The 15,926-nt window shown below is 34.3% G+C and overlaps 1 protein-coding gene across 3 annotated transcripts in view; it reads right to left on the reverse strand.

Moving 5' to 3' along the window:
* Positions 1 to 15,926, reverse strand: part of frmpd4.L (FERM and PDZ domain containing 4 L homeolog) — a 206,271-nt gene that overhangs the window by 13,947 nt on the left and 176,398 nt on the right. For all 3 annotated transcript variants that reach the window (XM_041582350.1, XM_041582351.1, XM_041582352.1), the window contains exons 6-10: positions 15,568 to 15,672; positions 12,516 to 12,623; positions 6,896 to 7,027; positions 2,272 to 2,391; positions 206 to 342 (exon numbers count right to left, since the gene is read on the reverse strand). In XM_041582350.1, coding sequence (XP_041438284.1) covers positions 206 to 342; positions 2,272 to 2,391; positions 6,896 to 7,027; positions 12,516 to 12,623; positions 15,568 to 15,672 — 602 coding nt within the window. The remainder of the gene's footprint in view (positions 1 to 205; positions 343 to 2,271; positions 2,392 to 6,895; positions 7,028 to 12,515; positions 12,624 to 15,567; positions 15,673 to 15,926) is intronic.

The following is a 15,926-nucleotide window of genomic DNA, read 5'->3' on the forward strand; positions in this document are numbered from 1 at the left end:
AATGCGGTAAATCCTTCGACTTCGATATTCGAAGTCGAAGGATTTTACTTTGACGGTCGAATATCGAGGGTTAATTAACCCTCGATATTCGACCAATAGTAAATGTGCCCCTAATTATACAAATCCATGAACAGCCTGAACTACAGTATATAACAAAATGTATATTTAAAAAAACAAAAACATTTTTTGTTTTATTTATACTCACTCAATATATTTCATGGAGATTTTCTGTGTTTGTTTTGTAGTAACTGTGGCAATATACATTTGCAGTGCTGCTAGTCGAAGTGCTGTGTCATATTTTAGCTCTGGACCAAATCTCTCTTGTACAACATCATTGCAGCTCTGGAAAGCAACCATTAGATGGAGCATTATGTTCACTTTAAGAAAAAAAATCGTTTCTGCATTAGAAGCTCATGCATAATGTGTTTAGTAATAAAGTAATAAAGTAATCAAACCATAAGTGTTTAAAGGGTTTGTTCACCTGTAAATTAACTTTTAGTATGATGTAGAGAGTGATATTATGAGACAATTTGCAATTGTTTTTTTTTCTTTCTGGTTTTTGAGTTATTTAACTTTTTATTCAGCAGCTTTCCAGTTTGCATTTTCAGCCATCTGGTTGCCAGGCTCCAAATTACCCTAGCAACCATGGATTGTTTTGAATAACAGACTGGAATATGAATAGGAGAGGCCTGAATAGAAAGAGTTATAAAACGTAGCGATAACAAAAATGTGTGGCCTTACAGAGCATTTGTTTTAAATGGGGTTAGTGACCCCCATTTGATAGCTGGAAAGATTTAGCGGAAGAAGACAAATAATTTAAAAACTATAAAAATGAAGTCCAATTGAAAACCCTTTAAAATCATAAGCAAACATGGGAGCTGGCTTATATTAGTTAACCAAGATAAAAAATTACATTTAGTAGTTTAAACTCAACTTAAACAAGTGCCAATCGGTCTGAAAAAACTAAAATTGATTTGAAAATCTTTTTTTGAAAATAGCTTGAATTTTTAAATGTTAACATAAACCTCCTACTGACTCCTACAGAAGCTCTCCAGCTTTTAGCTGTCCAATTGTTATATTCAGTAAAATAATCCAAAAATGAGAGATTGGAAAACGCAAATTAGAAAATAATCATGATTGGATTTTTCCGGAATGAATAACAGGAATACCGGTAAAAAGTACAATTTTGAATTATTGCATAACCAGTTTGACTGTTGCCTGCCACCTGCCCTGACCTCTCTGATGTTATCTGCTGTGTTCAATTTCAATGTACCGTATGCTTTGTGTTAATTTATGTGTGTATATTCCTAATCATATGATGTTATCTGTATATCTGTGCATGCTTGCAGACATTTAATTGTGCAGCCTATGCAAACAACATAGCAATAAATAAGAAATATATAGAAATATATTCAGTTAGAAAGAATTGTTAAGAGAGAGAGGAAGAATTAAGTCCCTGCCCCATAATTATACAAAGTGAGTGACAGTCTCAGTAAAGGGCACTTTCTACAATCACACCCAAATTCTGCAATTCTACTAGCTCTATTATTACACATCATATGGACACCAGACTACCATTGTGCAGCCTGCAGTTTCTGGTGAAGCAATTGTCTCCACCAGACATTACTTTTATGCAAAGGCACTGCCTAAGACAGACACTAGCAGCAGCAAGGCAGTATAGTTTAGGCAGTATAGTTTAGGCAGTATAGTTTAGGGTAGTTTGCATGAGCATTTTTAGTGATATACCCTAATAGCTTTTTGACCCATCATCATAGGCAGACATTTTTTCATTTTAGTGAGCAAGAAGAGGCTGGAAATGCAGATGGTTGTTTCAGTTGCTGTGGTTCTCCCTGGCAGGAAAATGGCAGATCAAGGTGCAAAAATATATAATATATATACTCTTATACTCCTAAACTGGAGCATAAAGGGTTACCTGTGAGTTTCTATACAGTGCTGCCTGGTGGCTTTGCATACAGAGGAGGCAACAGCACGTGATCATCCCCTGAAACATCCTCTAGCCTTTAGCTGCACAAGTTAGCTCTTGGAAGTCATAAATTAATTACTCTTCTAGTTTATCATGGATCGTATGGGTCACAATATTCTGATTCATGTAGAAATTAATTACCATTGCAATTTCCATACATTCTTGAGCTTTGAGCCTCAGAATGACTTTTTAAATCTTCAAAATGATTCCCTCTGGATACCTTTTCCTTTGCTGTTGTTAGAATTTAGCTTATTGTATGTACTAATGAAGAAATAAATAGAACTTACCTGCACATACAAATATTCAAAGGCAACTGGGTCCCTCCGTAATAAGTCAATTGGATCCTTTGGAACAAAGCTAATTCGGAATAGGCATCTCATCATGTGAGCACAGGGTCTCAGAGTCACCTGTGGAAAATACCCAATACCCTTATTTACAAATACAATATGATACAGCTTGTTTGCTAAATGCAAATCTTTATTGCACAATCAGTCAGATTTCATATTCTGGTTGTGACAGGTGCCAGAATAGCAGATAAGGTAGGCCAAGGTGACAATACAGTGATTTAGAGATTTAAATATAAAATAAATACATACTTATTATAAACTGTTATAAATTGGAATTTATAGGGGAAAGGTACAAAGTCACAAGCCCCAATATTTAAAAAAATGTTTCTTTCTTACTAAAGGTGACCCCTATGCTACAAAATATAATATATATAAGGATGTCACAGCTGCATTATTTACAATAGCGCTAGAGGCAAAAAACAATTGTCCATATTTATAATTAGCTTGGCACAGACACCAGCTTAGTTAGTTCCCTCTATCAGCACTCGGACATTGATTTTAAATTGCATAGTTTATTGAAACATCAATTAAAAACACCATCTGTGCTTCACTAGAATAAATGCAAATAATTAAATCATGCAAGTAAATGTATGCCATGGTGGTGATATAGATTAAAGGGATACTGATTTTGATGTAATTTTAATACTGTACCTTGCAAATAATTCTGTATCCTTTAAAATTCTATTTTAAATTTTTTTTTTATTTTGAGTTTTCATTATGCATGCTTCTGAGCCAGCAAAAAACAGCCAGAACAGTGCAGTGCTGATCCTTTCATGCAGTTGCTGCCTCAACTATTCAATTCTTATATTCCTGGCATATACCACAACTTTTCCTCCTATTCTCAGACTTAGTGCTATTCTCACATATACCACCTGGTGGCACATTGATGCATTAACTAATGCAATTAAATACATTCTTAACCAATTTTGACCTATAGGATGCTGAATCCTGCTCCAGACTTCAGTTAACCTGTTTTTTTTAGGTGAAAGGGGGAGGGGGTTCTGGACCCATTACCTCTTATTGTATATAATGTATTTGACGGTAAAGTTCCCATTGCCTCTCATTGTATCAGTACATTGTATCAGTACTCCCTGTCTATTACTGTGTAATGTATTTTGGATGTGGGTAGAATGTTCAAGGATATCACTGACCATTAGTCCAGTGGCTGATACTGCAAGTGCAGGCGGTTCTTGTATCCAAAATGCACATTGGTGCATTTTAAAGGGGAACTATCATGAAAATTTAATATAAGCTTCCTCAAGTAAGACACTTTCTAAATACAATCAATTCAAAATTCTGCATTGTTTCTGAAATACCGTATATACTCGAGTATAAGCCGTCCCGAGTATAAGCCGAGGTACCTAATTTTACCTCCCAAAACTGGGAAAGCTTATTGACTCGAGTATAAGCCTAGGGTGAGAAATGCAGCAGCTTCTGTAAGTTTCAATCAAAAAAATTGAGGGTTTCTGCTCCCATTGGAAGGGCCCGCGTCTCGTTTTTGGATGCCGGCGACCATTCTTGGAGGCTGGCGAATATTCTTGGAGACTATTCTTGGATGCTGGGGACTATTCTTGGATGCCGGCGACTATTCTTATGCGCCGGCGACTATTCTTAGACGCCGGCAACTATTCACCCGAGTATAAGCCGAGGTAGAGTTTTTCAGCATATTTTGGGAGCTGAAAAACTCGACTTATACTCGAGTATATACGGTAATCAAGTTTATCTTCACTATCCCTCTCTCAACATCCCTTTCTCTTCATTCTCTCTTCATGCAGCAGTTGGGTTTTAGATGACTGATCCAGTATATCTAATCGGGGGACTTCCTTTCCTAGCAGATGTATTAGAGCTTACTCAAATAATTGATTCCAGTACAAGCTAAATCTAACAAAATAACTGCCTTTTGCCTTTAATACATGTTGTAGGCAAAAGGAGCCCCCCTATACTGGATCATTCATCTGACACCCAACTCCTGAATGAAGACAGAATGAAGAGAAACAGATGCTCAGAGAGGAATAGTGAAGATAAACTTGATTACTTCAGACACGGTACAGAATTTTTAATTGATTGTATTTAGAAAGTTTCTTATTTCTGAAGCTTCTTTTAAATTTTCATTTTCGTGATAGTTCCCCTTTAATAACCACCTGCACTAACAATGCTGGACAGTTTCCATTAGGGCTATAGCACACAAAGCATTCTGCCTATTGGCAGATGCAGCTTAAATGACTCTGTCACCACACCTGATCATATTAAATGAAAATCACACTGAGTGATCCACATAGTGCAGTGAAAGTTGGACTTTGTGCTCACATTAAGGGGCAGATTTATCAAGGGTCGCAGTGAATTCGAGGGAATTTTCGAAGTAAAAAAATGTGAAATTTAAAGTAATTTTTTGGATACTTCGACCATCGGAAAAAAAAAACTTTTTTAAAAAAAACATTTACTTCAATAGTTCACCAAATTAAACCTGCCGAAGTGCTATGTTAGCCTATGGGGACCTTCTAATGAAGTTTTCTAAGTCTTTACACATCGAAGTAAAATCGTTTACGATTTAATCGTTCGATCGAACGATTTTACTTTGATCGTTTGATTGCCAAATTCGGTGAAAATTCCTTCGACTTCGATATTCGAAGTCAAAGTATTTTAATTCGATGATCGAATTTCGAAGTATTTTTTACTTCGAAATTCGACCCTTGATAAATCTGCCCCTAAGTGTTTTGGTGCAAAAGACAGACACCACTCTATTTCATTTGATATTATAAGATGAGGTGACTGGCAGACAGCAGTGGCAGTCAAACTCTCCCATTTGCTGTTGCCCTTGAAGTGAGTGGGAGGCAGTCTGGGAGGTTTTGGCTAAAAAAAGTCTCTATGATTTCCCTACTGTAAATCATAACAAGGCTAGATATAATCAAAAAGTTTGATGACTCTTTCTGAACACCAACAACAAACCAACATTTACAATCTGGCAGGTGCCTCCTTTTCACAAACCCCCAAAGCATAGTATCTGCACCACTGGAACGTTTGTGAGATTTAGAGCAGTGTTCTTTTTGCTCTGGTTATATGAAAATATTGCAGCCACTTCTGAAGTGAAAGAGATTGCTCTTTAGAGCTGTTTTGTAAATTCTGGGCAGACAGGTAAGCAAATCAGTTACAGAGATTGCCTCTGTAACTACACATGCCCCACACGGCATATACCCACATATGTATTTTTTGCCTTTAAATAAGGGTTATTAGGGCAAGGGGCATTTTTTGGGGGCAAAAAAAGAATAAAACTTACCCAGGTAATATCCATGGTTCCTCCTTACATTAATTCATTAATTTATTTGAAATTATACAACCATACAAACAATTGAATTCTGCCTGGAGGACAGTGTTAGTAGGTCTCACAGTCTGATTCCTTTCACATTAATAACATATGCTAAATTATACACTAGTTTCTCTGATTGTGTTCTGAAAATGAAAATAGCTGCAGCAGACCCATCATTGCATTGTCAAATTTCATGGTAATCACATCCATTCATAAATATTTAATAATTTGCAAATAATAACATGAAATAACAAGATGGTTATTTTTTTGATATATTTTCTACCAGAGATTATTTCATATACTGTAAGAGTTATTACTTTCGTTGGCTTAGTATATTGTGCTTTTCTCAACTCAACCTGTTGGCAATGCATTTACCTGTGCTAAACTGCTTGCCAAATTATATGGATTTTCCAAGCAGAACATATGTCACTATTCTCAATAGAATTGAGAATCGGAATGTATTAAAAAATTAGAATTTTTTAAATTTGGGTGAATAGGATAGGGATGAACCGAATCCAGTATTCGGTTCAGGATTCGGCCAGGATTCAGCCTTTTTCAGCAGGATTCGGATTCTGCCGAATCCTTCTACCGGGCTGAACTGAATCCGAATCCTAATTTGCATTTCGGGGAGGGAAATTGCGTGACTTTTTGTCAGAAAACAAGGAAGTAAAAAATGTTTCCCCTTCCCGTCCCTAATTTGCATATGCATATGCAAATTAGGGGTACATGCATATGCAAATTAGGGTTCAGATTCGGTTCAGTATTCGGCCGAATCTTTCACGAAGGAAAAAAAAAGTGGATTCAGTGCATCCCTAGAATAGGATAGACCTTCGAATTCAAATCAAATTCGATTGAATTGGATATGAGCTTTTAAAAGTCCACCAAACGACTCCAAATTGATTGTAGGACGTCCCCCATAGGCTAAAACACCAATTTGGCAGGTTGTAGATGGCGAATAGTCAAATTCAAATTCTTAAAGGGACAGTACATGATAAATTTCAAAATTTAAATTCGATTTTTTTCAGAACTCAAATCAATTTGGACTATTCCCTAGTTGAATTACACTAAAATAAACTCAAAAATTTTAATTTGAAATTTGAATTTTTAATTTAAACCTTGATAAATCTGCCCCTTAATGCATAGGTAGGAAGACACATCTGGTAGATCTGACTCTTGCAACTTCTGATGGTGTTACACAGTAATTTATATATATTTAATAATAAATTTATCATTGATGATATAAAACATATAAGATCAAACCTGAGTAAGAGTCTCCTGTTCGTGTAACAAAAGAAGTTTGGTTCCAGCTCCTTCTGTCGTTTGCTCAAGCATCAAAGAAAAGTGTTCAATGCACTTTATAGAAAGCTTTTCTTGGAGTGTTAATATAACATCCTTGAGAAAGAAAATGGATTGATTGGAATGGCTGCAAAATTCCATACATTTTCACTGTAAATTAAGCTTAATTTGTAAAATATATGTCTTAGTACATTTGTGGAATACTTGTTATGAGTGAAATGTGTACAGATTTTATCAGCCTGGTGGGATCATAAACCGCACTCACGGGACTTTTGTGAAAAAGCAGCAAAGTCTGTGATTTATTTCTTCAACGTTCCGGCTACCAAACGTTAGCCGTCTTCAGGAAGTTGCATATATATATATATATATATATATATATATATATATATATATATATATATATATATATATATATATATATATATATATATATATATATATATATATGTATATATATATATATATATATATATATATATATGTATATATATATATGTATATATATATATATATATATATATATATATATATATATATATATATATGGAATAATGTCACACTTCCCCTCTAATAATGTTGTAATAATGTTGTTAATGTGTAATGTTCAACATGGGGAGGCAGAGATCAAAATTTCTTTATTTAAGAAAAAACTCAGAACTTAAGAACTCTGCTTAAAAACATGAAAAAAACAATGCAGTGTTATCAAATTCAACTCTTCAATTTCAATGAGTGTGCCAAATTTCAACCAAAAACTTTAATTGAAAAATAGTTTGAATGTTGTACAATTGACTTGTCAGCCTTTAAATGCAAAAACACAAATTCAAGTTCATAATTCATACGACAAAAACTCAAATTTGAATGTTGATAAATCTGCCACTTAGAAGATAATACCAATTTTTTTAGTATAAAACCATGTGCGATAATTGCTCTATTTCTTGTAACCCATAGCAACCAGTCAGGAGATGACATTTACTTTTTCTCTTTGAACTTTTTTTTTTAACTGGTCAGGCATTTTGTGGAAAAAACTCAAATTTTCAGTGGAAAAAAATATATAAATTTTTTATTAAACCTCGATGCTGCAAAAAGCCCATATCCGAAAATCCACCATCTCAGACCTGTCGAGGTCATGTATAAGTCAAAGGGAGATGTCCCTATCCCAATTGGAAGATATTGTGGTCTGCGCTGGGTTTAGCCCGATAATCTGTTAAATTCGGGGGTTTTGGGTAAAAGAACGTCCGAAAAAATTGTGCAATTTGGGTTTTCACTAGTGATGAGCGACTTTATTCAGCAGCGGCAAATTCCAAATTTCGCCATGTGCGAATTGTTTCGTGAAACTGCGGCAAAAATTAGTCACGGAAAAATTCACCGATAAAAACTGCAAAGAAAAAAATTCCATTGACTTTAATGCATTTGGACAAAAAAGTTGCCATAAGAAAAAATGCCCATTGACTTTAAAGCATTTTAAGTAAGAAAAATTGTCACATGCGTAAAAAAAGTTGCGCGTAAGAACGCCCATTGACTTCAATGCTGTTTGCAAATTTTTCGATGTTGTGCAAATTTATTTGCAGTTTTGCAAAACATACAGGTTGCTGGGCCTGTAGAAAATCTTGTACCATCCTTAGTGAGTAAAAGTGAGCGAATCAAATGCTTTAGTAGAAAATGTGCTGTTTTCCATGCATCATTACATATGAACAATTAATAAGAAATTATTAATACACTTTTCATCAAGAATTATGTAACAATGTGCACAGGAAATATGAAGCAGCCTGAATCTATAACTCTCCAATGTTATAATGCTATTTCTATCACCATTCCTATGTTTGCTTGTCTCATAAATAGATTAACATGTATTCATCTTTCCCACATTTATTTTCACAATATAGACAGATGGTGAGGATTGCTAAAATAAATTGTTTGATACAATGAAAATAGCAGATAGACAGATTCGGATTAGGTAGATTACTATGTCAATTATATATTGCCTCAGCTTAAGATCTTAATGCTTCCCTTAATGAGGGCTAGATAACTGCTGAACACCAGACTACTTTAATGTTTTATAATACAACTATAAATCCCAGTGAGGAAATTTGATCAGAAATGTGATTCCCCCTGATGGAAGGATATTACTGCATAATCACCTTATGTTTGCAGTTCTAATTACAGTCTGATACAAAACAGGGAAGGCCAACAGATAGCTCAGTGCATGTTCTTGTTTTGTTATGCAACTTCTCTTAAATGGGCAACAATGATTAACAGCTCTCTGCTTACTAATAATGTTGGCGTATAAGGGCACATTTCCTATTTCTAGGCAAAAAGATAGGTTGAAAAATGTGCTTATATGTTAAGCAACAAGGGAGCCCATTACCTAACACTTTCCTTGACAGTTGACACTTATAAATACTCAATATTGTGCCAAATGAATAACACCCAAATACGAATCAGCGAGTTCATGCATGTTATCACAAATGCAAGTGCACAAATCCTTCCTTCTGGTGTCTGGCATCTGGCACTATTATAGATGTTGTGCCTGATTATGGGGATGCAATCATTTGCTAGAATTCTGGGAATGAATGTTGGGTTAAAACATTAGGGAAAATGCAGATATTTTTGCATTTTTTTAATGAGCCGTATTAATATTTCCTGGCTGTGACTGTCTCTCTGGAAATGTACAGCCATTGGACCTCCTGCTACTGCATCATCATTTCTAGCAAAATATTGTTAGGGCAAGATAATAGGCCACATTTTTGAGACCTATTGTTACTTTCTGTTACTATTACTATACAAATACTTTCTGTGATGTGCCCTCTTTCTATGAGAGCAAGTAAATAATCAGGAAAGAACCATATAAGGCAGGTATACCTATTTATAAGTACAATAAATAGGGCTTAATTTTAAGTATAATACCTGAAATTTGACATTTAATCCTTTTTGAAACTACTCCTTCCTGAGACTGGGATGATTTACTGAGGGCCCGCAATATACAGATATCACTACTCATCGGATGAGAGTATCTCTTCTCTTCCTGAAGGCCTCAGAGATACCTGATAGGAGTTTTATTACTATTGGGTTTGTGTGTTGGCATATTTATGTATATCTATGTGTTCATCTACAGCCAGTATGCAAAAATGCTGACCAGCTAATAGTGATAGATATAGCACTGCAACCTCAAGATGAGAAGAGATTGAAAATATATACAGACTATTTTGTTACTTATAAGTGGTAGGTTCATGAAAATATTTACATAGGAGTACTGCTATGTACAGAGGGAGCCCATGGTAGTCTAAATGTATTTACTGTATGTTTTCACAGCAAATAACATTCAGTCAATCACAACAAAAAGCATTCAGTCGAACAGAACTATCATCTGCAGAGTTTACACTAATCCCTGCTCCGTCTGTGTGTTAGGCTAAACAGAATAATGATTAGTTTGAAGGATTTGGAAGGGGGTATCATTAATGAAATGGAGGACCAGAAGTCATATATTCACCATTTAAGAACTGGTCCTAGTATAAAATGTATGTTAACTACTGCAAGAAGCCTGGCTGGAACAAAAGTATTGCCAGGACAGTTAATGATAACACCTCTATAAATTGCTACATGACAAGTTTACATCACAGCTTGTTGAAGACCGAGAAAACATGCTATAATGGATCTCGTGAATGCAATATCATACATTATTTTTCAGTCAAATTAAAAAGTAACTGCGAATGGCAATAAATCTCAGAACAGAAAGAGTTTGTAGAGTGGACCAGCTATTTTTACCCTTTGTCTGACATTTATCAGCAATACAATCAAACAGTTTGATACATGGAAACCATGCTCATGTTCTCCTCTGTAAATAGAATGCTCCAAAAGTTGTCTTTAACAGCCCTAGGACATAGCAATTTGTGTTAATGTAAGCCATAGTTGCGTCATAGTTACTCAGGCCTACTTTGCAGAAGCTTTTAGAAGTGTATATTTAGACAACAGTGTGTGAGGTTTATGTGTGAGGTTTATGTGCTGACTTTCAATTACTAGAAAACTGTATGAGAGGTCAGTGTACATGACATGCTGTTGGAAGAGACAAGAAAAATACAGAAAATAAAAATAGACAGATTGATTCTACTTCTGTATTTGGCATTTAAGTAGATAATGTAGTTTGAACAATACCTTTCTTGATCCCATCTGTTTTATCAGATGTAATAGGTGTTATATTTTTGTTTAGATTATTTTAGTTAGATTATTATAATCTACATACTTACTATTGGACTGAAAGATATTTTTCCATTGCATGTATTTCTTCTTTTTTTCACCTTCTTTATGCCTGTTAAAGGTTATGGTATTCTTGATTTTTGTGTTATTGATCTACATTCCAAGGGGGTTATTTATCAAGAGTCGAATTTTAGTTATACGAGTCTTTAAAAACCTCCAATGAACTCGCAACTCTAATGTTTTCTAATTTAAGGAAAAACTTGAATGAAAAAAAACTTGATTCAGCGAGTTTGGGGTTAACAACCCTAAAACGCAAATTTATCGAGTTTTAGAACAAAAAAAACTTGAATTGATTTGAGTTTTCAGGTGAAACCGACTGAAAAAAACTCAATCATCATGAAGGCTATTAACATCTTCAAATGGTTAAGGGACCTCTGCCATGGACTCCTACATGACTCCTACATGACTTCAAGAGGTTTTAGATGGTGTATTTTTTTGGATTCGAGCAATTTCCAGGGTCAGGGTATAAAAAAATAACCTCAAAAACTCAAATTTTTTTTATGGAAAAAAACTCAATCCTCAATAAATCTGCTCCTAAATGTTAATAATAATATTTAAAGTGTAATAAACCTGTGCTCGTGTCTGGGAAATTAATATATTATCCTTTTCCTGCTTTCTGTTCATGTTCATGCCTGTATTTTTTTTTAATTTGGTCTTTTAAGTCTGTGCTTGAAAAATGATCTCTACTGATCGGCTGTGTTGAAGGGACCATGTAAATGTATTTATAAAGCACAAATTCTGTCAGCACTGTGTACGTAAACATTACATTAATAGTTTTGACATTGAACAGTACAATAACAATATAACTTTCAAGATAATGAGTTAAAAGACAAAGCCTATGTCTGGTAACATACACACACACACACATGGTATTGGGGCTCAATTATGATGAGCAGGGGCAAAGGTACTGGAGCACTAAGTGGCACAAATTTGCATCTCCTAGAGCCAGTGCACATTATAGCCTCTGTCTCATTCTCCATGCAAGCTACACTTGATTAAAAATGTAACTCTTGGTATAGAGTGCAATTTTTCATGGACATATTCCATATATGTATTCAGTGTCAGCAAACACTGCTATCACTGCAGACAGAAACTGGCACAATTCTTTACACTCCATTTTGTAAGTGCAAAAAGTTGTACCTATGGGTGCAGACAGGGCTTTCCTACATAGGAGCAAGGGGCAAAGTACAAACAAAATAACCAACTAATTTCAGGAATTCAATAAGTATGTGTATGAATACTGTGTAAATGCAAATTCATATATAACTGGTTTACAGTGATACATATTTCTGAAACTTTTTCTTCAACTTGTATACAGAAACCAATGTCTTACCTTTATAGAAGTGCCGCCATCAAAGCGGAAAGATTTTGTTTGCCCATTTTCTAAGTAAACCTTCAATACATTTGGCATGAAAAGAAGCGAGTTGTCTTTGACGGTTTCCTATATGAATATGGAAAATATTTAATAACCATCAGAAAATAAACATAAAAAATTCACATTTTTAAATTAAGATTACTGACTTTTAATTCTTCAAAATTCTTTCCATTAGTCAGAATGTATGAAGGGGGGGGGTGAAGTTAATTGATAATTTATAAGCAACCCATCAGATGTTTATTTTCAAATAGCTGACAATCATTATTTATTTAGATAAGTTACCCAGTGCTTTATATACATTTATATAATATTATATATTAATTTATAAAAACAGGGGTCTTGCAATAATTTAACATAGAAAAGTTACAAAACAAATGCTACGGGGCCCATTTACTTAGCTCGAGTGAAGGAATGAATAAAAAAAACTTCGAATTTCGAATAATTTTTTTGGCTACTTCAACCATCGAATGGGCTACTTCAACCTTCAACTACGACTTCGCCTCGAATCGAACGATTTGAACTAAAAATTGTTCGACTATTCGACCATTCGATAGTCTAAGTACTGTCTCTTTAAGAAAAAACTTCAACCCCCTAGTTCGCCACCTAAAAGCTACGGAAGCCAATGTTAGCCTATGGGGAAGATCCCCATAGGCTTTGGTAGTTTTTTTTGGTCAAACAAAAATCGTTCGATCGATGGATTAAAATCGATCGAACGAATAGCACTAAATCCTTCGACTTCGATATTCGAAGTCGAAGGATTTAACTTCGTCAGTCGAATATCGAGGGTTAATTAACCCTCGATATTCGAAACCTTAAGTAAATTTGCCCCTACCTGTCTGCTTATTGGTTGCTGTTGGTTACCTAAGGCAATGTATTACATTACTCCATAGTCTTTCCTGAAACTCAAATTCTAATAGTGTTACATGTATGGGGTTATTTATCAAGCTCTGAATATCCGAACCTCAAATAATTAGTAGTTTTCGGAGCATAAAAACCCAATTTTTTTTAGATTTTTTAAAGTCCGATGGTCTAAAAATTCCAAATCTCAAGGTCCTGTATAAGTCAATGTGGAAGGTCCATTAGTGTCTGCGCTAAAGTCCATAACAAGATCCGATGATTTTGGGGTTCCCGCGCAAAAAACTCCAAAAAAAATCATGAAAATCAGATTTTTACCCATAAAGCAAATTTTCGCAAAATGTAATAATAAATAAGCAAAGACCGAAGTGGATTTGATCGGAGTTTATTGCAAAAAATATTGAGGTAAATTCAGTCTTTGATAAATAACCTCCTATGGGTTCATAAAACATTGCATTTGAAGAAAAGACAAATCTAGCCCGTGGGGGTCCAAAGTTCCCAAATTTTGAGAAATTTGTCATGAGTGCCTGCAAGAATAGATGTTAATTTTTTGTTGACTGTAATATTGGTTATACTGGTCTTCAGATGGGAAATTCAGAGGAAGGTGGAAGCTAGGATTTAACAATAAGTTATTTGGCAGCTGTGAAAATAAAGGTTTTCAGTTTACAAAATATGTTGTTAATATTAGGCAGCCTTAAGTTAAATAGGGTATTGAATTACTGACTCAGTAAGATGAACTACTCTGAGTAAACACCCAGAACTGTTGGACCAACGGACACTGCAACCATATGTGGCCCATTGTATCATTTACTGCTATTCCAATGGACGATAGCCTTCTGAGTGATGCCATTAAATATATAAATAGAGAAGACTTAAAGGGGTTGTTCACCTTTGAGATAACTTTTATTATGATGTAGAGAGTGATATTCTGAGATAATTTGCCAAAGCACCTAGAAACTGTGGGCTGAAAGCATGGCACATCTGTAAGGTTATATATTTTGCAGGTATAAATATTTGATCCTAATGTTGAATTGGCAATAACTGCATTTGCACTACATATTTTTCATTATCTTTCACCATAAATAAAAGATTTAGATAAGTTAAAAATTTACAATAAAGTTTTGTCTGAAATTGTGTTTGAGGGCAGTGTAAATTACTGTAAGCTATTTTTATAGATATAAAGGATCATTTACCAAATTCTAGTCACAGTCTTCACCTAATTTTGGTTGCAGTCTGCATCAGATAAAAAATCCGGAGGGAGGTGCAGACTGCAGCATCATGGGCCACCAATGAGCCTTTTCCTTACCTCCTGCCATAGAATAGGCTGTAACGATAGCACCATGTTGCGGCCTAAGTCCTCACTAACTCGTGCTTCTGAATAACGTGCCGTGTACAGTTATATGCTCCCCCCCACCCTGTGTTTGCTGTATTAGTAGAGGTAACAGCTGGTCTCTGCTCTCCATTTTGCATCCAAGGAAATAAATGGCAGTGGTTTATGGAATAAGCTCCTATTCTATGGACTTAGATGTAGATTATTTTAAAATGATTTTATATTTTGTTCTGTATTAGTTATACATGGTTAAAATACTGTTGGACTGTCCATTCACTTTATCAACAATGTGACCAAATGCCTGTTTTGGGTAGACTATCCAATCATTTGTTTGGATAGATAGGTTTTTCTAATAGAATTGACTGTCCCCCAAAATTACAGGCTATATTAGAAATGTTACCAATTCAGGAGGTTATTTATTAAAGGTCGAGTTTTTCTTGAAAAATTTGAGTAGTTTCAATAAAAAATTAAATTTTTCAGGATAAAAATAATTTTTCAAGATTTATTATGCCCCGAAGCTGCAAAAAGTCAGAATCCAAAAATATGCCAGATAAAACCTGTCAATGTTATGTAGAAGTAAATGGCAGAGGTCTCAAACCATTTTGATTTAAGTTTTTTACATTTCAGTTTTTTCATAAATAAGCAAATATTCGTTTTTTTTAAAATAGAAAAAAACCTCACAAACCTCACAAGTATAACCTTTGATAAATAACCCCTTTAATGTCAGTTATTTTTAATGGTAACAATACAATAAGCAAGTAACCTGTGTAAACTTTTTTTTTAAAGTTTTATTTTAACAGTCTTAGTTTTACAATTTGCACTTACCGAAACCTGGCCGTTGATTATCACTTCTTCTGAGAATCGCACTTTAACTGGGTTGGACTTCAGTCTGGCTTTTTTTGCAGCACTAATAAATGCGGATTTGGGAGACTTTAGGGAAAAAAACACAATAAAGCATGTGAAAAATACCATTTATATGTGCAAACATATATATATATATATATATATATATATATATATATATATATATATATATATATATATATATATGTGTATATATATATATATATATATATATATATATATATATATATATATATACACATATACTGTATATATATGTGTATATATACAAACACCATCTATATAGATCTACATACATTTATACAGCTAGCTTTTGATTT

This window comes from Xenopus laevis, chromosome 2L (genome assembly GCF_017654675.1).
Source record: "Xenopus laevis strain J_2021 chromosome 2L, Xenopus_laevis_v10.1, whole genome shotgun sequence".
Classification (NCBI taxonomy): Eukaryota; Metazoa; Chordata; class Amphibia; order Anura; family Pipidae; genus Xenopus; species Xenopus laevis.